The sequence below is a fragment of the Amphiprion ocellaris genome, chromosome 8, assembly GCF_022539595.1.
Source record: "Amphiprion ocellaris isolate individual 3 ecotype Okinawa chromosome 8, ASM2253959v1, whole genome shotgun sequence".
Classification (NCBI taxonomy): domain Eukaryota; kingdom Metazoa; phylum Chordata; class Actinopteri; family Pomacentridae; genus Amphiprion; species Amphiprion ocellaris.
The window spans coordinates 24,905,087-24,926,956 of record NC_072773.1 but is presented as its reverse complement, the minus strand read 5'-3'; the positions used below and the strand labels follow the sequence as shown (position 1 = coordinate 24,926,956).

At 37.2% G+C, this 21,870-nt stretch overlaps 1 protein-coding gene and 1 long non-coding RNA gene across 3 annotated transcripts in view; both read right to left on the bottom strand.

The window, feature by feature from the left end:
* LOC129349478 (uncharacterized) overlaps positions 1 to 21,622 on the bottom strand; it is a 72,194-nt gene extending 50,572 nt beyond the window's left edge. The window contains exons 1-3 of one of the 2 annotated variants that reach the window (XR_008602491.1): positions 21,150 to 21,622; positions 20,364 to 20,522; positions 16,548 to 17,230 (exon numbers count right to left, since the gene is read on the bottom strand). This is a non-coding gene — a long non-coding RNA (uncharacterized LOC129349478). Of the gene's footprint in view, positions 1 to 16,547; positions 17,231 to 20,363; positions 20,523 to 21,149 lie in introns of those variants that run through there. The other variant, XR_008602493.1, reaches the window with a different exon arrangement.
* On the bottom strand, positions 4,893 to 14,277 carry vgll4a (vestigial-like family member 4a). The gene is made up of 7 exons (XM_023299236.3): positions 14,258 to 14,277; positions 13,834 to 13,955; positions 13,104 to 13,260; positions 11,719 to 11,881; positions 10,496 to 10,721; positions 7,988 to 8,102; positions 4,893 to 7,246 (listed from the first exon to the last, which is right to left on the bottom strand). Exons 3-7 carry the CDS (start codon positions 13,183 to 13,185, stop codon positions 7,047 to 7,049), a joined length of 786 nt encoding a protein of 261 aa, XP_023155004.1. The 5' UTR covers positions 13,186 to 13,260; positions 13,834 to 13,955; positions 14,258 to 14,277; the 3' UTR covers positions 4,893 to 7,046.
* Positions 21,623 to 21,870: the final 248 nt, after the last annotated feature.

Below are 21,870 nucleotides of genomic sequence, written 5' to 3'. Positions count from 1 at the left end.
CAGAGAGCCACAGAAATAAGGGAAAAAAAGGAAGGGGAATAGATGATGTTCAAATAATCTACAGGCAATCATGCAAATTCCCCAGACGTTGTGCACTCGGGGATGCTGTAGATAGGGGTGCAGCCTTGGATTCTATTCAGGCACAACAAATTTGGAATTATGCAAACGAATGAATGAGATTACTATCAGCCATTTATGCAGGCCAACACATACACAATATGTGAACCAACATGTGTGACTCTGCAAGGGCCACTTTTCCCACTTAGCCTGTAGTAAAATCATACGTTTACCCAATTGGATTAATTATTACTCCACAGTGTGTCCAGAGTGCAGTGTGTTAAACTGTTTCCATTGGTTCGCTCCTTTTACGTAAGCGAGGGAGCAAAATGGAGAGGACAGTTTTTCGACGTGTGCCTCGACTATGTCTGAAAGCAGCAGAGTCCGTCCTGTTACAGCAATAACAAGAGGCAGCGACTGAGAGACCAGTCCTCCATCGCAAGCACAGATGTCATGCTCCTTGTGGCCTTCACACATTGAAGAGGCCAGGCCGAATTTGGCGTGACCCTGATGTGTCATCTTGATTTAGGCACCAGTTTCGCGTGGACCGTCGATGTGGCCTGATATTTCTGTTGCATGCATGCGTATGTGCGACTGTGTGGGGATCTGCGATTGGTTTTTGGGCAAGGAGGGAAAATGTGGATCCCCTCTCCATAATCCCACAAGAGCAGGCTTCCATGGAAGGCTTGGTGCAGCACAAGCAGGGTGCATTGTGGTTGGTGAATGGCTGGGTCTAATCTTCTGGAGGCAGTGGTCTGTTGGAGGGGCTTTTGAGCAGATTTGAGCCTGAGAGGTGAGAGCAACAAGAACCAAAAGGAAAAAAAAAAATCTAATTTGCCCAACTGAAGTGGAGGTATACTCATTTCCATTTGCATTCAGCCTTTAAGGAGTCTATTTATAGCTTTGAAATTTAACTACACTAATCCACCACAGTGTTTCCAACACATAAATACATGCGCAAAGAAATTTCTGAAGATCCTTGAAAGCAGGAGTCTGGGATCATGTCGGGTAACATCAACAATGCATTCAGCTCTCAGCATGAAAGCAGTGTGTTGTTACATATGGACCCATTTTGCATGCAAAGTACATTTTCACATCACTAATAGACACAGTGAAGAAATGCTGCATCCGTATCAATCTTCCCAGGATGATGACGCTCTTTGTTTGATCTCCAGGGACTGAAGAGTTTGTGGGGTCCTGTAGAGTGAGTTAACATCGCCACCTGCTGGTGAGGAAGCAGAAGTCAGCTAATAGCTGATCCAACTATAATTATCAGTCATATTATCCCATTTCCATTGTATACATAACAATGTGGAGGCTGAAATGCTTTTCTAGGTCACCACAACACACTTTCCCCCGGCCTCGCTTTAAAAGTCCTGGATTTTTCCAGCAGCAATCACCCAGTCTTTAATCACCATGACACCAGACCAAACAAACAGCATCTATGGCCAAGTGAGCGCAAAGAGGCTTCAACCGCAATGGTCAGGGGAAGACGTCAGCTGCAAACAAGCCATCTTTGCCATTGAATTTATCGCTCGCACACGCAGCCATTAAGTGGAAACAGACAGACATTAAATATACAGCCGTTGGGAGACCACCTTGTCAACAGGGTTTTCATGTTCTATTGGAAAACTAAATCTATGAATCACAGGAGCTGTCTAATAACTGCAAGATGGAGCTAAGTTCAAAGATAATGAGACAAGAGAGGCTGACTCACTGACTGCCAATACTGAAAATATGCCTACAGCAACAGTTCCTTGCATGAAGTTTTCTAAAGCCGAGTTTCACTTGCCGTCATGATTTGCAAGTCACTGAACAGAAGAAAATCTAAATAAAAATGTGTTTTTTAGCAAATAATGCACTGTAATGTTTAAATTCATTTAAAAAATATAGAAAGGTGCCAAACATTTGGATCTCCCACTAAAGCAGTATTTAGAAAACCCAACTCTGGCAGCTGTCACAGCATTTAAATGCTGTTTATAGCCACATAAAAGTCATAACGTAGGAGTTTATCCTCACAAATCACTTCAAGTTCTGACATGTTTTGGGACAACATGATGTTTAAATCAGAGGATTGCGACTGACAAAGGTTTCGGCCTACGAATCTTAGTTCATGGTGAATTTTAAGTTATGCTTTGGATCACTGTGTTGTGGATTTCTGTCTCTTTTCAGTTTCACTTTCTCACTGTGCTCAAGGCATATGCATCCGGAATGTGTTGATATTTAATGAAATCTATTCTTACCTCTATCCATGTTATTTTCTCTGTGCCACCGGCTGCCACACAAGCCCAAAGCTTAATACTTCCACCCCCATACAAAACCAAGATGTTCTTTTTTGTGAAATGCTGCTCCTTTTTTCTCCAAACACACCTTTGTTGATTGTGGACAAAGAAGTCAATTTTAACTTTATCTGTCCACAATACTCCTCCAAAAGTTGCATTGCATTCTTCAGACATGGACTATTTTTTTTTTCATGAATTTGCAAGTCTTCCTTTGGCGACTCCTCAATGTAAGACGCTCTTTTTGCATCAACTCTGCACAGGTAAAGGTTCAGCACCACCAGTTTTATCTCAAGCTCTGTAATTGCTATCAACTGACAGTTTAAAAACAATTATTTACCTGCTTTCGTCCACATATTTGCATATGCTACTTCAACAGTTCATCTTTTTTTAAATAAAATTCTTGGAATACCAAATAAGAGTGCATTAACATTTGAGAAAGGCTCATTTTTAAAAAATGTTGTATTAAGTGTAAAGTGTTTCTAATGTTGTATTTATTCATTTTTACTCAAAACATCAACAAATTTGTATTTGCCCAGATCTGCTAAAAACCTATATATACAACAGTAGGCTTTAAAGGCCATTAGCATGCTAGCAAAGACAGAAAGAAGACTCCACACTGTAAAAAATAAAAATGGCAAATGAGTATTGAAATGTTTAAAAACCCTGAAAATAACAGCAAATTAAAATAATGATATATTTTTAGATGATTTAAATACACTACACAATATAGTGTAATTTTATGGCCATGCATTGTAAAAGAATGAATGAGAGATTCATTATTTTACAAATATTAAAATTTAAATAGAAAGCAAAATACAGATTTTTTTCAGTCTTTACTTTTTTCTCTGAATTTACTAGTTATTTTTAGATTTTAAAAAAATAGGGAAATTCTGTAAAGAGACAGTAAATTCAAAAAATGATATGTACATTATATATAATTTATTTATTTTGTTGGGGTTTTTTTTATAGTGCATAGTGGACTCTCTTGTTTTATAATAGCCTTCATTTAAGCTCAAAGGTGTGCATTCAATACATCAAGGGGAGAGTCAGTCACTATATGTTAGCATGAGAGGCACAACTAGGAAACACCAGTAAAATTTGTTCTTGGGTAACAATGCTCATTTCAATCCATAATCCAAAAAAAGAAGCAAGCAAACAAAAATCCTACATCAACTAAATAGTACAAAGCAGGTGACATGACACTGAAAACACTACATCCAACCCCAAGGAACACACATAAACAAAGATTAGTTCAAGACAGAATAAATACACTTGACTTGTGGTCTGACTAATCTGTTGATAAATCATTTCATTTTGTTGCAGTGAAAGCAAGTGTCCAGTGATGACAGAGAATGAGCAATGGCTCTTGATTGCATGGTTCAAAGAGGAGTTCTCTAATCAATAGGACCACCTCTTACTGACTCAAGTGTTGCAACATCAGTGTAACATAAACAAGGATGTCTGGAGTCTGAGGTACAGCAGCAGAACAGATTTATGAAGTGGCGTTTGAGCATCTAAAGGGTCCTTCAGTCTTCATGCTTAAATGCATGTCGCACGTACTGTCAAGAACACAAAACACCGCGTAAAAACTGGGGAAATCTTGCGACAACATCCTGCACTGATGTCTATATGTAGCAGATCATATAGTTTGATGACTTCGTCACTTTTGGTGTTGTAGATTACCAACTTACACTGAGTTATCCATAATGACAGAGTGGGAACCTATTTTTTGAAATGTTTGCAAATCTCTCATTCATAAAAAGCCCTTCGGTGGCTATTTCACACTGGTTTTGACCAGTTTTTCCAATTCTTCCTGGCAAATGCTTTTAAGCTTCATTAGATTTGATGGGGACTGCCAAAAATAAGTCATCTGCAGGTCTCTCCACAGATGCTCTGTGTGATTTACAGCAAGTATGGGCCATTAGAGATTCTGAGAGGTTGTCCCATCTCAGTAGAAGATTGTTGAAAATCTTAAGCAGGACAGTAAACTCCAGGAAGACTCCTGGTGTTTCCAAACTACTTAAATTTCACAACTATTGAGTCCACTGTTCTCCCAGGAACACTCAACAGTTTGGTTTTGTGGGATCTTATACACTCAAGTTTGTCTTTTTAAATGATAGTTTGCCACAGGTGGACTTCAAACAAGACACATCAGGGATGATCAAACAAACAGGATACACCTAAACCCTGATTTGTGTGCCACACCAAAGTTTCGATATTTTCAGTTTAGTTTTGGATTTTTACCAAATTTGTACAAAAGACAAAAAACAACAAAGAAAATCCAAAAGTACAGTAAAAATACACACTGATTACTATTCCTACCTTGAACAGCAACAACTATGACTTTAAGTTAAAAAAAAAATAAATCAAGTCTTAAAAATTCATTATTTTTCATGAATAAAATACCTTTGTTTTGTGCCATGTTTACAACTTATTCATAAAATCTAAACTAAAATGATCATTTTTGTTACTGCATGTATGGGTTTTTGCTGCAGCAGCACTTCACTTATTACTTTATGTAGTAAAAAGTAGTGAAAAAGATGACATGAAATATGCAAAGGTAGGCATTATATTTATTTGGAAGAAATGTAAGTACAAAAAAGTGGTACTTTCTTCCAGAGAAATAAGGACAAAGATGAACAAATGTTTCAGTTTTTTTATATGAAGATGACACCTGGAACAAGTACTTTCTGCAAAACCGTCTTTGAGATACAGGTAGTCTATAGAAATTAAATAACAATGGACTAAAACCCCCGAACACACTACTGAAAATTCCACTTGTGTCAAACAAGCAGATCCCATGATAATCCCTAATTTCTATTACGGTACACACAGAAAGCTAAACAAACAGAAGTTTTCCGGACTCTGCACCAAGAAAGTCTTTGATCAAAAGACTGTTGTGTTCCTGCACTTTAGTAATAATCTGACAACTGTGGCAAAATAATCAACTTTTAAAAAAAGATAGAATGCATGGTTAGGAGATAATAAACATCCATGCTAGAGACGAGTAACTACTCTGAATAGAAACAAAATATCTATGATCATTCCGCACGGCGCAATGATAGTCTTATGTGTAAAATAAAATATAAAGACAGGATAGTGTATGTAACACCTGAAAAACTGCAAAATATTAATACAAACATTAAATGCTTTCACAGACAGTTAATTGACAAAAAAAAAAATCTGACTTTACAATACCATATCTTAATCAGTGTGGACAAATAGGTTATGGGACTATAAGATAATTTCAGAAAAGGGAAAATTTAACTTAAACTCAACTGCATATACTCAGTTATTAAGAAGACTTTTGCAGCTCACACCATAACACCACCTTGATTTAATAAAAAATAAAAGACAAACAAACTTGTAACAGTACTTGCTAAACCCAACCGAAGTGACTGTTAAGTGTCAGGCAGTAGTGGAGGAATGTTGATGCCTACTCGTAAATTACGGACACCCACGTCGCATGTCCATTCAAAGTTTTAAGGGAAATCAACTGCTTTGTCGCTGAAGCAGACGAGAGATCCGCTGTTGTTCTGATTAGAAAGACACACACCAAATTTAGACTTCTGTTGTCACTACGTTTTGCCAAAAGTCAACATGACACTATTAACATGATGAGAATAAATAAAGCCACTGCAAATAAACCGCGCTACAGAAGATCAGATTTAGCTGTATTCAGTCGTGTAAAGCTATAGCGTCCAGCTCCACAGAATAACAAACGCAACGCAGCCGAGCAAACCGCATTCAGACAGCCTGGCCAGAGGCTGGGATTCGTAGCTGGAGGCTAAGATACACACCTACATATAGTAATGAAAATCGGATACAAAAAAATATATTGAGTACAACTGTCCCAGCAGTGAGTATTTCTAAAATGTTACAGATAAAAAATAAATTCTGAGTAAATATATAGTATAGAATAAGGTTTGTAATAGAAACCAGCTATTTGAAACATGCTTTCTAGTTAGAGATATCTAATATGATTGGTATTAGTTCACTAAGTAATCAGCCACAGTGAGGGTATAGACAGGACGCTAAAATTATTCATTCAACAGTGGATACGTCCAGTTCACCATGATAAAGAAGACCGATCGATCGAGCGTCTTCAGAAAGCGGGGGGGACCAGAGCCTTACTTGCATTATCACAATCTCAGAACACAAAATGCATTCGTGAACACATTAGCTCCAACTGGAACAGGTAATAGTGCAAATGAGACCTGGCTGTCCTTTTCAAGTAATAGAGAATAAAAAGCAGTGTGATTTTAGAGTGACGGTAGAGACAAGATCTATGGCTTATATGTTGATGAAAAAGGCAGGAAGTTTCTTTGGCTATTGCGACGGGTGAAAGGCAAGTGAGGAAGAGCAGGAGCTCCAAAAAACTGACTACATTGTGAATCCCATCATTTTAAAATAAAATCAATGATTGTACACCGTTTCCATGACTAAAACTGTCAACCCAACTACGCAAGATTTAGTTTTTCCTCTACGATAGAGAGCCTTGCCAATTTCAGATTCCAAATCCGAGCTGAATGTTCTACTAGAAGATTGACCTCGAGGTCCACAAGTGAACAGCCTCTGTGTGCACCATATGTCTGACACTGTTCTTGGCTAAGGGAAGTTGATTCTTGGCAAGAAATGACAGTGGGCAATCTCCACTCTCATATGCACACACTTAGGAAGTGACTGTAATGTTTACTCCATTCTGATTCATGAATCAGCCTCTGGAGTTGGAGGACCTCCACCCCTGGCCTTGATTTGCAGCCAGGCATCTCCCAGCGCCTTGGCAAAGTGGTCGTCCACCGAACCAGTGATCGACACCGAGTTAGACACTGGCTCCGCTTCTTTGTAATTCTTGCCAAGGCTGCGACGGAAGTGCTCCTCGATCACAGGGTCGCATACTGTGTTAGCTAAAATAATAGTATGTGTGGAGGACAAAGAAGAAACACTTGGTTAATGCATGTGTATGTGATGTAAAAAAGTGATTCCTTAATGAAGCCAATTTTTTAAAAAAATTTTAAAAAAAGCTTTACCAGTGTTCTATGCCAAATTCAAAGTTATAATAGTCAAAGCGCATGAAAACATTTTTAGTCATTTTGAGCTATATTTTCAACATACAGTGTGTCATCAAGACAAAGTCAATCAAATCTGACACATGCTGTATTTAGCTCATTTCAGCTAAAGTGGAGGTAAACAATCTCCATCAATACATTAAATCTGGGCATGTTCAGACTGTTCCATTTACATTTAAAAAAACATTGTTTTGGGTTCAAGACACATAAAGCGTGTAAATCCAACCTGTTTGGGCTTAAATGGACTCTGAATCCCTAACAACAGTCATTTAGTACAGAATATGGGTGAAAAACGACAGTAATATGCATTCTATAAAAATATTTTTGGAAATAGGAATTACATTAAATCTTTGTCACGAGCAACAGCTGCAATAAACCCATTTTCCAATTTTCTACTAAAAGAATGTCACATTCCTTTGTCTGGGTTAAAGAATATGTTGGCAACTCTGACAACATCTTGGGACTTTTTGATTTAATTATTTCCACCTTAGCAAAGCAAAAGCTAGTATCAGTAATACATTGTCCTCTCTAAGTATTAGATTACACATTGTGTGATGTATAGTAATTTTAAAGGCTTACCGTTGGTCTTTCTCTGATCAATAGGTGGACTGGGAGAGCAGCCATTCATGTGGCAGTGTGTAAGATTACAATTGCGATTGCTTGCAGGGGCACAGGTAATAACCGAGGGACGGTTCTATGAGAAAATAAAACAAATCATCAGCTAACACAGCCACAGTACCATGTAAGCGTCGGTGGAGCTGCACAGTTAATGGAATATTTATCACAATCGCAATTATGGCTTTCCACAGTGAAATGAACATGACTGTGAGTTAGAAATTTGAAATGCTCCACTAATAAAAAAAAAAAAAAAAAAAAAACAGCCCACACAGATTAAGTCATGCCAAATTTCACTCTTTTCAAAGTAATTTTTGGTAACACACCTGTCTATTGCGTGCCTTGCAGTAACTGAGCAGGAAGGCTTCTATGTGCTCTGCTGCCTAGCGACAATGTACCATAGCCTGCAAATGAGTTGTCATGTTTTTTAAAAGGGGCTTTTTGGCCTTTTGTTGGCATTATTGAACAGGTTAGTAGAGAGGCAGACGAGAAAGTAGGGAGAAGAACAGTGGGAAGACCTGTAGCAAAGGGCCGTGAACTGGAACTGAACCTAGGTCGCTGCGTCGGGGACTATACCCCCCCATATAGTTCATGGGTCGCTCACTCAACCAGTTGATCTATCTGGCCACCCCTCGAGCCAGTTATTGTTCTAATTTTGTTTATATTTTGTCTGGAGGAGATGCGCAGAAGTCATATTTTGATGCAAAATTTGTACATTAGCGGGAATGTTGCGCAACAATAAATTGAAAGCAGTGCTCTATAGATTTAATTTAAGAAGTGGACTAAAGTTTCTGTCCATAAAATTAACAAATAAACCTGAATATTAATTTAGCCATTATTGTGCAGCACTAGGTATAGATCTCCTCCAGAGACACTCAACATGTAAAAATAATCTCACTGATACCCACTGTTTAACATAGTATCCAATATTAGTCCAGACATGCTTACTAAATTACTGAAGAAACTCAAAAGTACATGCACTGTTTTCACTTTAAATGAGAATAACCATGTAAATACAGAGATGATCACGTTAAAACACATTTAGGTCGGGACAGGAAAATCGTTCTCCTTCTGCAGAGGAATGTGAAGATAGTTCTCAAGTCAAACATTCAGGCAAAGTAACCCAAAGAGAAGCAAATTTTTTGAGTGGAGGAAATCTTTGAGCGTGTCTAACAGATAAAAGCAGAGCAAGGTGTGAGAGCATATGCAAGTTTTTAATCATTGAAGTTAATACTAATAATTTGGAACCATCAACAGAAGTTGTTGTGACTTTACTGGAGCTAAAAGGGGCTGACGTCTCTTGTGTGTTCTTGTCAACATCCTGTCTTCAGCAGTGGAAAACAACCTTTCTGCTGCAACACTAAAGGCTGGGAAACCATTATCCAAAACAATATACAGGTGCAGGTCTTTTTGAAATGAAATATACTTTGAAAAGACTTATGCTTCTGACGCCAACCAAACTTGAATTAAATTTTGTAACATATATGTGCTGCAGTGTGTGCTGTTGAGTCGGTCTTGCCTGGTAGTGCTGAACTTAAGTGCTCCCCAAAATATGCATTTATTTGTGGGTGAGGGGGAAAAGCATACGCAAAATGTTCACCTCGATTTTATAGAGCTAACAGATTACTCATTAAGCATTTGACATGTCAAACACCTTTGTTGAAGACTAAATGCAAGATAACTCCAGCGTGTGCACGTAAAATAGTCCAGGTGTTGCATTGTGCACTCATAGTTCAAGCCCCACACTATCTGTTCTGTCAACTTAACACTATTACAAAAATCTATTTTGGGCATTTGTGATTCAATTCAGATTCACAGAAGATAATCAACAATTCTTATTAGATTTGACTGAATGACTGGACACTTCAACAGAAAATTGAGCATGTGAATACATAGGTACATCACAGGATCATCTGTGGTGTTAAATTGTGACATTCAATCTGAGCTGGATGTAGCATGTGGAATTTTTTTTCTCAAATACATCTCTGACTCATTCTGATCATCGTAACATTGAGAGAGAAAATTTTTTTCTTTGCATGCACTGATCATATTTATCTGAACAGCAATACGATGTTTTTTAAAAAGCAAAAAAGAAAGTAAGAGAAAGAATGAAAATGTGTGCACTGCTTAGCAAAAATGGAACGATGGGGAATATGGCACACTGGTGAAAGAGATGAAAAGACTCAACAAGGAGCACCATTGTGCTTTTGTTGCATGTGATCTACAGTTAGCAAGTGGACGCCCACACAGGAGTCTGTGCTGACCTTCACAGACATGGGCAAATAAAATGTACATTGCACGAATTCCTCTGGTCATGCAGATGAGGTCAGCAAGGACTGGGCTTTAACTGACCCACATGATTTAACACAGAAATAATGCTTTTATCTGTTTAAACATCAATACCCTTGTGCTTTTTTTCTCGACACTATGGACATTACATGTACTCCATTTAGGTCTCACAAGTTGACGTACCTGTTGTCGCTCTGCAGTCCCACTTATGACAGACCTCTCTACTCCCCCAACTCCAATTTCGTGGCTGCTTTTGGTCAGAGCCAGAGGCTGATCTACAGCATAGCCAGAAATGGAAGAATACAGGTGGTTCCCATGGAGACTATTAGAGGAGGAGGTAACGTGCTCCACAGGACTGTGGCTGAGGCTCCAGTGCTCATTACGGTTGTCTCCAGCAGAGGGACGGGCCCTTAAATACAGAGATTACAAATTAAATGTGTACTACCAAATGCTTCACTTCTTCATAAATTATTATATTTCAACATTTGCACATCTATATAAAGATCACAGTATGGAGTGTAAACTGGGGTTGTGTTTATTAAAGTGCAACCTTTTTGATGTTGTAGGCATATCTCTAATTTATTTAAAGATTACATATAATTTCCTATTCCAATGCACCGGTGTGTTGGTATTCTACTGTTTCTCCAAAAATCACAACATTTTCCCTGTCTACATGTCAACACTGCAAGGAGTTGTGTGGAAGGAGTCTTCCAAAAGGTGTATTTTCAGTGACCTAAAACAGCATTTGCAGTTGTGTACATGATGACAAGGCTTAAGCGTAAAAGACCAATTCATGCTTTCTGCCTATACATCCGCAAGGGTAGGTGTGATGTAGCTTTCGTCTTCCAGCCAAGACTGCAAGTAACCAGTTGCTGTTTCTTCATGTGTTTTTTGTGTTCGACACAAGAAGAAATGGCCTCGTAGCAAACTGGAGCAGCCCTATTGTAGTATGAACAGAGCCAAAGCATGAATTGGTCATACATGAACACCTATGCAAGGAACTCTTTCATTTCTTTGCAGTAAAGGTTTTTGATAATGAAAACTAATTAGCAATACTTTCCAGTATAACACTTGTATGGCTGTTTTCTTGTTTTTTAATAAATCGAATTCAAGGCTTATTTGCTGTTAAAGCAAAGTAATACACTGTCGCAAAAATGGTGGCTTGCATCTGTAATTGGATAAATAGATCATAAGAGTAGATTTGGCTGATGTACATACAAAATTAAAAAGAAATACCTGAGACAGTTCAGTCAAAAAAATTGTTTTTGTTTGTTGTGAAAGCATAAATCTATTTGTAGCACATGTAACGTTTTGCATTGAATTTTGATGAATAAAATTTTAAAAACGAAAATGTCACTGCTACAAAAGGATGGTAATTAATACTTAAACTCCTGAAAGGTACGTACAACTGAGTGGCAAACAATCTGCTCATTTTGGTCATGTGGTCATCGTCACAGTTGATTCGGTCTTCCATTTGTTCTTCACCATACTTTCGTTTGCTTGGGCAGTGTGAAGGAGGCCCAGTTATGTTGGACATGGTCGTGGACAGGGAGGGCATCCTGGACTCGTCTGTGGGGAAAGAATCGTCAGGCCAAACAATCAAAAAAAATTTTTTATTAAATGGAATTAAAAGCACACAACTTTATTTTAAACATAGAAAACTACTCAAGCTGAATACATCTGCATTTAGCCATATCATTATTTTTAACAAGACGAGCTGTGTTGTTCATAAAAACCTCAAAAAGAGTCCTGAATAATGGGATTTCCCCAAATTCACACTTTGAAGAAATTAATGTTCTGGCCTACACAAAGCAAAGTAGTGAAAGTTACAATTTACATTTACTTAGTTCCCAGTAACACAATCAACACTAAATTGAATAACAACTTCTATAAAAGGGAAATGAAAGTGTTTTACAGATAACTTGGATGCAGTAAAAGTACAAACAAACCTAAAATAATTGGCACAGAAGAAACTGAACTTTAACATTGCAACAAATCTACATCATCTGCAGGTAGCTTCATGAAAGAAAATCTGTAGTTGCAGTTAATAAATATCCAAAATGTTTTCTACTTTCCTGGCCCAAAAAAATAATTTTCGTGGAATTCCTTTTAAGCAGTATGAGGAGACAATAGAGGTAGACAAATTAGGAAAACAACGTCTAAACTCTGACAACCATACTCCAGAGACAGAAAGACTTTGTTAAGTCTTCAAACTTGATATTGATTTTCTGAGAGTTACTTTGATCGAGAAGGTAAATTGGGAACTAGACAGGGAACTAAAATCCTCTCTAAAAACAGAGGAAATTGTGTGTACAATAGCTACATACACTGTTATGTAGTATGTTACTTGGATGAAACCAAGCTTGCTTTACTCTGGATCTCTTTACACGTGTGACTAATCCATTAATGTAAAGTGTCAAACACGCTGAAGTTTGATCCTGCTGTGTAAAATAAACCACATTAGTACTAAATGCTGCTGTTGTTTAATACAAGTCTTCGAAGTTAGTATGTATTATATATAATTTACGTAACGTGTGCAGCTTCTAGCATGCTAAATAAATGGACTTAAAGATATACTTGAAGATAACAGAGCTAATAACAGGACTTTTGGTAGTTTTGGTTTCAACAATCTAACGTTACAGATCACAGCAGTTCTTGTTTTATTCTATACAAACTCACACAAACCAAAACACAGGAGAAACTGGTGCTGTAATTAGAGAAACCGCAACTTGTTAAGTTTCACCAATAAGCTAAGAGAGAAATTACGACACACAAATGCTGGAAAGCCAACCTTCGTAGTGCAGTCTCCCAATGTTATTGTTCATCTTGTCCAGGAACTGAGAATTCAACAGGTCCATTCTCGTGAAAAGCATTTACACGAACAAGCTAGTTTGCTAACATCGATGTTAGCAAACTAGAGCACCGAAGACAACAAACAGGCTTCTATCCTGAAAAAGGAAAATATGGAGGAATTAGACTATAAATGGGAATGTAAACATATCTTTTATTTTGAGACAAATTAAAAGAAGTCGGTGATGATCTCTTGATGTTAACAGTTAAGTGGCTAACGACAGGTATCCTGACGCTGGCGTCAACGAGCTCGAGGCTAGCAGGATGGCTAGCTAAACAAGTAGCCTACGTTGAGCTAACTGCTACAATGTTAGTCCAGCTTCAACTAGCTAGCATTCAGTGCTATTACTGTCAAAGCAGTTAAATTCGCTGATATCTCAATGGTAGTTGCTATTACTCTAAATAGTTTAGCATACATTCTTATGGTTGCTAGCTTAGGCGAAGGAGAGGGGCGAACATACAAAATAGCTAAATTCAACTACTTTGTCCATTACACAAACTAACGTTAGCCAAGTTGCTAACTTCGTACTTAGATGGGTGAAAGGTTCACGATTTAACTAGCACATCCGAAAGAACGTCAGTGACAGCATACAGTGAGGTTACGTTTAGTGGTGAATGTGTAACAAGCTACATTTCAAAGAGGCGTAACGTTAGTAATCAGTGTTACTTACTTTCTTCGACAAAATTAGCTTTACGGCTACAACACCATGGCTAGCCCAGCCTGCGTGTACTCCGTCACGCACTTTCCCACTGCAGCAGTCTTCAAACAAACAAAAGAGGGAGCTGAGTGGCCCTAGCGGAGAGACGGGGCGACCAGGGACGAAGTTAATATGTTAACATCCACCGAAAAGATACATTTATTCAATATGAACACTTTGCTATGACCTTAGTTAAGTCTGATTATCGTTGCACAAACAGCAATACTTGCAACGCACAAAGCACTTGAACACAGAAGAGTATAATACCATTCTTAAAAACTTTGACTACTTATTCCATATTGGTCAAAGAATGTTTTTCTTATTTATTTTTGTATATACATGACTGTAGTTTCAAATACAGCTGCTTTCTCTGAGCAGTGAATGTGTGATGCATTACCTGGACAGTTTCCACTGATTTTCACTTTTCTCAGCACTCTGTTGAGGCTGTACAACCATCTGATCATAAAACAGCCCACTGGGTGGCACATTGCACTGTTGGATCTGCTCATCCACACACTGATGTCTGAAGGGCTGGTTTTAAGACTTCAGGAAGTGGTTTTGTTGTTCACCACACTACCAGCTGGTGTCACCCTAACACACGTGACTAGAAACCAGGGCAGGCCAGAGTTTCTGTTTCCACGCCAAAAATATAAACACAGTATCAGGCTATATGACTCATTACCAATATTTAAAATCAAGATGAGACTCAGAAGTCTAATTTTTATAGTTTTCCAAGTTGACCCTGTCTTTCACCCCGTAATTTACTACATTAATGTAATTGGCATCATCAACATTACACCAAACACTATGCGTACATTTTATTTATATGACAGCAAATCAGGAAATGCAGCATTTCCCTATTAGGTTCTATGATCTCTACAACATACAGCATTCTGTTGCTAAATCCTGTATTCAGATGTTGTATGTAAAGAGTAGACCAACTGAATTGAAAAATACAGCCTATAGTCAGAGCTGGAATTTGTCCCAGTTATGGGTTGAAAACACTGTTCCTGCAAAGCTTTTGCTATGAAAGTTCCTTTAACTACTTTGACTTTATTACATTAACCTCCCTATTCTGCCGTTTTCACTCAAGACAGGGGGGCTTGTGTCACGATCAGATCTGTGATGGTACATGAAAACATAGATTTAAAAAAATTGACAGGAAAGCTTGTAGGTATGTAAATTTATGAAATGTTACAATCAATGTTCCCTCTAATTTTTCATGAGTGTGAGCAAACACACAAACTCCCTGAGCGTCCCTTGGACCACTGTGAGCAACATCAGACGTGTGCACTGTGGTCACACCAGCATCACATCCATTCAAGTTACATGGTTCATTAAAAGAATCAAATTACAGCATTTACATTTCTGTTAAAACACTTTGTCAACAGGAGCCAGTTGAAGGCTGCAGTGATTTTAGTGACACTACAACGTATAAGAGTGAAGTTATTGAATATTTGTCTCTCCTTTACTGTTGCAGCGGTTTTGCAAATTGCAGACGGACCCTGTTCACTCCATAGACACCAATGTTATTCCTGTAGCTTGAAAGACAGCTACTTTTGATAAAACTGGGCTTGTAGCACATTGTCTGCCTTGCAACAATGGGAAAGCGGCATTGTTTATGTTTTGACAACCTATATATAATGAGTTATTGATGCTGGAAGTCTGAATCTGTGAATATCTTTCCAACTTTACTGAACTTGGGGACACTACCACCTAAGGAGTGATATATTTAATTTTGAAAAAAGCATTTAGCCATACTTAAAGCTTTAAGTGCTTTATTAACACGGAACTAAAAATTTTGTATTGTTTTATTATCACAGGTTCTGTCTGAAAAGAGGTGGCATCATTTTAAACAGTGAAATCAAACTAACAAAATGTAATGACCAACCAGTGAGCAATACTGGATTCTGCAAAAACATAAACAACTTTTTTTTTAAATCTAAATCTTATCTTAACACAGTTAATGTATTAACTTATTTTTGTGAGTATGCATGTATTTATTGATTTATTTAGTACTGTTAACATATCAGAGTTCTGAGTGAATTTTTCTTAAGATAGGCAAAGGCCATTTATTGATTACATATAGGCCATTAAATGTTAATTAAAAACTAAAAAGCATTTTTAAAAAAAAAACAACTTAGGCATTTATTGAGTCACTAAAATACTGTAGAGTACAGACCACATCAGCATGATTATAAGCATCCTCTGGTAAATTAACAACCAGATACTGATGTCTCTCACCATATGGACTTCAGGAGATGATTAGATGATGATAAACTGTGACCTACTGGTTGGGTTCTCTCTGTTCTCATGTTTCTTACATGTTTGTCCCCTGACAGCCGGGTCGTAATGTTCTTTGAGCAACACACCATACTATGACATTTTTACAATGATGGTTCTACTATGAAGCCAGTTTGACATGTTCAGGTGTTCTTTGTGTGAAAAGTCAGAGATTTCAGGTATCAGAAGGTGGTTTTCAACTTTCTTTGTTAACTTTCTGCTTCAACTTTAAATTAAATTTCCTTCACTAACCCAGCCCTCTGGACTTCCAGGAAGCTGTGTTCCTATTGGCTGTTCAGGTGGCTGCTTGGTGTTATCAGGAACACCTGAGCAGCTTGGTATTATCAGGAACACCTGAGCAGCTCAGTGTCTTCCTGCTTTATTTAGCTGCAGCCAAACATTTCCTCTGCTTCTCCACCACTGAACCGGGTTTGGCCCTGTTGCTTTAGTTTGTTCTTTAGGCGTTGGCTTGCAGCTTCCAGCAGTAAAACAGGCTTTAATGTGTTTCTTGGTGTGTTTTAGGGCTTTGTACTGGATAGTTGTCTTGGTAAATGAGGTTCTTTAGCCACAGTTAGCACATGGTGCTAATGTGTGCAGTGATTAGTGGATTTGATGCAGCTGAGTTGTGTCTTTATCTTGGCTGTAGTGAGTCTTTAGAGGTTTTTGGTCAGACACGTTCTGTATTCTTGTTTGAGAACCAATGTTGGTTGTCCAGCAGGTAAGAGTTCCTGTCCTGATTCTCTGTTCTCAGAGGTTCTCTGGTAGGCTGCAGGAGACTTTAGCGTTTGGGTTGTGCTACTTTGGTTTTTGTACGGTTTCATTTGGACGACTATCTTGAGGCCCCTCCATGTGGTTTAGTGAGGTTTTCTGCAACAGTTCTACAAAGCAACCTGCAGCAGAAGAGACTTTGAGAGTTTTTAGGAAGTTCTGGAGACCAGACTTTAGAGCAGCAGAAACATTTGTCAGCAGTTTGAGCAGGAGAAGGTGAGCTTCAGAGTAGAAATGAGACGGAAACCTTCTTGACCCGTGTGGTGAGGTCCTGTACCAAGAGTTTGAGCAGGTTGTGAAGAGTCTGTAGTTCTTTGGTCTGAAAGCACAAGAAGAGTCGGCTCATTAAAGGAGAAAACAGTAGATATTGTTGGTTCTTCTGTCGCTCTGCAGTTTCCTTAGACTGAATATCAAGTTTATATTTTAAATGATTTCCCATGTGAGCCCAAGAAGACTTCAATAAACTCCCTCCATCCCCTGGACACAACATATTTTATTACCATGTTAAATCTTTTTTTTTTTTTTTTTTTTATTAAATGTTTTTGAGTTTTAATCATAGTTTTAGCATAGTTTTTTCTCTTTGCTTGTTTATTTTTGTCATCTGTGTAAAAGGTGCTAAACAAATAAAGTTGAATTGATAAACTGAATAACTGACTAACTCATGATTGTGACAATAGAAGTATTTTCATTGTGATTTAAGGGTTTATTTCATTTTCAAGGTTGGGGTTAAAATCTTGACAGAAAAAGAAGATTAAATAAATAAACTACATAACAAAAAGCAATTAAATCAAAGGGAAAAAAAATAATACAATAAAACTTTTAAAAAGTTTAATTATTAAAAAGATTTAAGAAATTTAAGATGTAATTTTCTCATTAAACATTAAATTATTTAATTAAATGTTTTGTCTTTTTAAAGGTTTAATAATCTAATTAAATGTTTTGCATTTTTTGAAATGTTTAATATTCTTCTTGTTTAATTCTATTTTTTTAAAATGTTCAATGATGGAAAATATTTTATCTGTAATTTTGAATATTTGTATTTCAAAAATATTGTTTAATTTCATAATGACATGTATTGTATCTTGTTGAATTATCTCATTCAATACTTTGTCTGTTTAATAGAGTTGAACATTAAATACAATTAAATTATGTATACATATACCACCTTTTAATGTTTAGTTTTCTTTTTAAATGCTTCATTGTATTTTGTTTAATTCCTATTTGAAGTTTTATTGTCTTTAAGATGTAATTTTCTAATTAAACCTAATTAAACCTTTAAAAAGACAAAACATTTCATTAAAAAATTAAATGTTTAGTCTTTTCAAAGGTTTAATAATCTAATTAAATGTTTTGCATTTTTTTAAATGCTTAATATTCTTCTTGTTGAATTGTATTTTTTAAAGGTTTAATGATGGAAAATATTTTATCTGTAATTTTGAATATTTGTATTTTAAAAATATTGTTTCATTTCATAATGACATGTATTGTATCATGTTGAATGATCTCATTCAATATTTTTGTCTGTTTAATAGAATTTAATGTAATTTAATGTTTAACTATATTAAACAGACAAAATATTGAATGAGATCATTCAACATGATACAATACATGTCATTATGAAATGAAACAATATTTTTAAAATACAAATATTCAAAATTACAGATAAAATATTTTCCATCATTAAACCTTTAAAAAATACAATTCAACAAGAAGAATATTAAGCATTTAAAAAAATGCAAAACATTTAATTAGATTATTAAACCTTTGAAAAGACTAAACATGGGTGCCCGTATAGCTCAACGGGTTAAGCGGGTAACCTATGTACAGGGGCTGGTACCCAACACAGCGGTCCGGGTTCGATTCCCGCTCGTGGCCCTTTGCTGCATGTCTTCTCCCGACTCTTCTCCCCCGTTTCCTGCCTGTCTGTTTAATTAGAAAATTACATCTTAAAGACAATAAAACTTCAAATAGGAATTACACAGAAAATACAATGAAGCATTTAAAAAGAAAATTAAACATTTAAAGGTGGTAAAACATTTAAAAAGAAAAACCTTAAAGATTTAATCGAAACATTAAATATTGGGAAAGAAAAAGAAACTCAAACAAGCCGATAAAACACTTGAAAAAACAATTAAACATTAAAAAGACAAAACATTTGGAAATCAAATCAGACATTAGAAAAGAATAAAAGGTGAGAAAAGAGCAAAACTAAACATTTAAGAAGAATCAAACTAAAGACGAAACATTTCAAAAGACACCAGTTAGACTTTACAAGATCAAATTAAACAGAAGAGACAATTAAACGATCAAAAAGAGCAAAAACAGATCAAGGTCTTAAAGCCTTTTCTAGTCTGAAATGAAAACATCAAGTTGTCTCTTCAAACATTTCCTCTTTCGATGTTCTTGGTTTGATTGTGGATAGATTTACTAAGAACTCATTTCAGAAAACTGCTTTCCAGATAAAGTCTATTGGTAGTTGAAGGCATTTATCAAACTAATGTTACCTTCTGATCTCCACAAACTTTACTGTTCAGTGAAGAGAATCAAAGTTTGTTGAGGATTTCTCAAAAACCCACAGGTGAAGGTCTGAGAAGAACTCAGATGGATTGTCTAAATGTGAAATCAAGACTCATGGTCACAAGTTTTAAGGCTTCTGTTAACCAGAAAGTTCAAACTAACAGAGAAGTACTGAGAAACTTTAAAAATTTCAGTCCTCAGACTGTCTGAAGATTCAAACTAACAAAGAACTACTCAAGAACTTTTAAGATTTCAGTCCTCAGACTGTCTGAAGGTTCAAACTAACAGAGAAGTACTCAGGAACTTAGAAGACATCAGTCCTTGGACTGTCTGGAAGTTCAATCTAACAGAGAACTACTGTGGGACTTAGAAAATTTCAGCCCTCAGACTGTGTGAAAGCTCAGGTCCTGAGGACTTGGGAGGTCTGGAGGCTTTGAAAGTCTTGGAACTGAGGGTTCAACCCTCCAGCACAAAGGCTGAAGTCCAACCTCCTGAGAAAAACGGTCGAGTCGAGACTCAAGTTAAAAAAAACTCGAAAATGGCAAAAAAAAATAGATGATAAATGCGCAAAAAAAAGAAGAATTAGTATCTGAGCGAGTAGCTCAGGGGATAAGAAGAGGGACTACCAAGTGGAAGGTAGTAGGTTCAAGACTCACCACTGGTGTTTGCCTTTGTCAGGATTTTGATAAAATTTAAGAAGGGTCTGGTCTTGAACCAGCAACCTCCAGCTCTACAGGTAAACCCTTAACTCGCTGAGCTACAGATCAGATGAAAATAAGTAATTTCGTCGTCCCTTTGGCATCGTAGTTAATAAAGTGACCACATGGATGGAGCCAAGGCGGAGTCTGGGTGGAGTCAGGGTAGAGAGTAGGCGGGGAGGTGAGTGGCGGCCTCCCCCCTCTACAGACTTGACCGTGAACACCGTCGACACCCACCTCAGGGAGACGCTGCCTAAGATCTCAAGGCTGCTTGGTCGTGGTCTTTCTGGCACGTACTCTTCCAAGATGAGCCGGGAAGTTTAACACTGATGGAATGACACCAGGTCTAAGCCGACAAACTTCCAATTCCTCCTCAACCCATAGTCTCTGGGAAACCTACATGGAGTAAGAAAAGTAGACAGAGAAGTAATTAAGTCTGTACACAACATATTAAAAAGAAATCATGCTAATAAATTAAGTACAAAGAACCGAATTCGCCAATATACTGGAGACCAGAGCTATTTAATTTGATAAGTATAACCTTGTTTAGTAACATTTCAATTATTTGAGAGCAGTACTAAAGAACTGCCTGTAATCCCAATCATAAAATGGGTTTGGAGGAAGAACATAGATGGTAATCTGGATATACATGAGTTAGGTTTTATAACTACTATTGGTAGTATTGGTGGTAGTAAAAGCATTGTGACTACTACTAGTACTAGTTGTAATACAGTAACTACTGCTGCTGATACTGGCACTGCTACTACAACTTGTAATACTATTACAAATGCTGATACTACTTCTACGACTCTAACAGCTGTTTATACTACTGCTGCTTGTACTTTTAGTATTACTACTACTGCTTGTACAACTATACTACAGCTACTATTAATCGTCTGGTATTTGGTTGTCAAGCTGCTAGCTCGCCTTAGCGTTTTGCTAGTGGCTAACTAGTTAGCTCTCATAGACTGGAAGCTCTCAACAAGATTTCATAATGAAAAAAGAGCCAAAAACTATTCTTACCTATGAAAAGTCATTCCAAGTTTCCTTGTCTCAATCGTACGACGTAGTGTGTAATTGTATGCAGCACAGTGAGCTGGCATACTTGTTGTTTCCGTTTTCACGCCGTCTACATCAACGGAATGCACTGAAACTTTGCCCCCACTAGCTTAGCCTCGCTGTAGCACGCAGCTCAAAGGGGCGTGTCCTATCCACTCATTCATATCTATGACAACAACGATGGCTGCACATAAGGACGCCTGACGTTGATTAGCTGCGTAAATACCATTACATACAGTCTATGGTAAATACGTATGTGAATCGCATCATTGGCTGCAGCAGCCAGTCACCGGTCACTCACTGACTCACACTGAAAAATAGCACAGAATGAATTGTTACGTGTTTATTTTATTTACAATTTAGGTTGGATTTTTTTTTTGTGCGCAGTGCAGATTTTCTGTGCGCGGAGACCGTGTCAGCAGTGCGCAATTGCGCACGCGCGCAGTTTAGAGGGAACAGTGGTTACAATAATCCAAACCTAAGTGGGCATGTGGAAAAAATACAAAGTGTGAAGAAAATTCAATGCTGTAGTTTGTAGGTATTTTATTATATGTGAAGTCAATGTGCCAAGACACTCTTTGGTAATGTAGATACAGCACTGAAAATGACTGCATTTGTACCTATTAGAGAAAAGTGATGATAATAATAATAATAATAATAATAATAATAATAATAATAATAAGAA

Coding starts and splice junctions, on each gene's coding strand:
- vgll4a (XM_023299236.3), bottom strand. CDS start 13,185: ATGCTTTTCACGAGAATGGACCTGTTGAATTCTCAGTTCCTGGACAAG. Junction 10,722..11,718: donor AGATTGTTTGCCACTCAGTT/GTACGTACCTTT, acceptor TCTGTATTTAAG/GGCCCGTCCCTCTGCTGGAG. Junction 8,103..10,495: donor GGACTGCAGAGCGACAACAG/GTACGTCAACTT, acceptor ATTTTCTCATAG/AACCGTCCCTCGGTTATTAC.